The sequence below is a fragment of the Fopius arisanus genome, unplaced genomic scaffold (genome assembly GCF_000806365.1).
Source record: "Fopius arisanus strain USDA-PBARC FA_bdor unplaced genomic scaffold, ASM80636v1 scaffold00855, whole genome shotgun sequence".
NCBI lineage: Eukaryota > Metazoa > Arthropoda > Insecta > Hymenoptera > Braconidae > Fopius > Fopius arisanus.
The window spans coordinates 1-1,697 of record NW_011888594.1 but is presented as its reverse complement, the minus strand read 5'-3'; the positions used below and the strand labels follow the sequence as shown (position 1 = coordinate 1,697).

Genomic DNA, 1,697 nt, shown 5'->3' with positions numbered 1-1,697 from the left:
TTCAGGTGAAGCATCATTAGAAGGAGTTGACATATCAGTTGAATCTGATGATTCATCTGTGCTTTCGTCTCCTGTCCTTTCATGTACATCATCTCTAGGCATACTTTCATTTTCACTCTCGGCGTAACAAGGGAAACTTTTTGATGTTTTGGGATCGTCAGATTCATTATCGCTCTCTTTTTCCTTTTGTGATCTTACTTCCTTGTGTTGTTTGTTGTCATCTTGTTTACCGTCATATTCTGATTCACTTTTGTCTCTTGATTTCACATTAGCTTCTGTTTCACTTCCATCGTCCGATTCTTCTTTTCCTTGAGCCGCTTCTAATAGTGGACTAATCTGCAGAATTTCTCGTTCCACCTGTGGTTGGCGATAAAAATTACGATGAATTTTGGGGTCATGTCCCAGGAAACTAGAGAGATCATTCACAGCAATCTCCGATAAGTCCAAGTGAATACATATAGTTGCAATATGCTTGCGTAAGTTGGTACCGGTCAGCGAATGGGGATTGCTTGCTCCGCAGGCGTTGGCAAATTTTCGCATGATATTACAAGCACTGAGAACTTTTATTCTGTATTCTCCAAAACTCTGTTCAGCAAAAAGAAAATTGTTTGATTTCGGAACCCCAGCAGCTTCGCGATACTTCAGCAATAGATCAATAGATTCAACTAGTTTTGGCTTGAGAAGTACAGGGACGGTTCGATTTTTCTTTCCCCTTATCAAGAATCGACTATAAGTCTTGGCAATTTTCTGAGCTCTGGGTGTGAGTTTACTAAAAGTCTCTTTATTGGATGTGTCATCAATGGATTCAAGCTGATAATCATCAACCAATATATTGCTAATCTCTCCTGTACGACGACGATTGTAAACTACAATTGATGCCATCGTCAATTGAGCCAAGGCCAACCAGTCTTCGTAAGAATAAGCGTTGGACAATTGCTCGAGTTTTTCATTCAAATTGACGTTCAAATAAGTTACCAACTTTTTAATATCATCCGTTAATGGAAGGATTATTTTTTTATGTCTTTGCATCTGTGCTTGGCTCTCCATGACTCTTTTATTGATGACAACACCGAACTCAACCTTGTGTACTTTCATGAACTTTTTTACCTCTTTCAGTTTCGAGTCATCATCCCGTTTGATACATTCAACCATTAAAATTTCTCCAATCTGTGTCAAGTAAGTTCCCAAGTTTGCAGCAACGGTGGGAGTTCTGAAAATATTTGTGATGGTATCATATTGAGCCACTTGCCGAACTGCGTCGATCGAGCTATCATAATTGGTGGGGGTATACACAGATGCTAAATCCGGTATTGCAGGATTGATATGTTTGATAGCAGCCAAAAATCGTCCTATTAGTCGCAAGCGAGCTCGAATCATATCGTGTTGATAATGCTCTGTGTATTTCAAGCACAATTTGTTGCCATACAGAATGATGAGCCAATCATATCTAATGAGACGTACAATGTCATCTTCCCTTAATACAGGAAAAACTACGATTCTCAAACTATCGCTCGCGTTCTTGTGTAAACGACCTTCGACAGCTCGGCCAAGAATTTGAATTTCTCGTTGTCCTTTTACTTTGTTCTTCGCACATTTACTTACATGATGACGAATGTTCGATGCTACTTGAGTGGCCAAGCAATGTGGACACGTTTTATAGTCCATGGCTTTCTTTTCATATTGAGCGCGTGGGCGAC

The 1,697-nt window shown here is 39.8% G+C and overlaps 1 protein-coding gene across 1 annotated transcript; it reads right to left on the bottom strand.

Annotated features, from left to right (window-relative positions):
* Positions 1–9: 9 nt before the first annotated feature.
* Positions 10–1,480, bottom strand: LOC105273082 (uncharacterized; the record flags this gene model as incomplete). Its single annotated transcript, XM_011315317.1, has 1 exon — positions 10–1,480. A coding segment is annotated over exon 1 (1,368 nt), but the record flags the coding sequence as incomplete, so codon positions are not given.
* Positions 1,481–1,697: the final 217 nt, after the last annotated feature.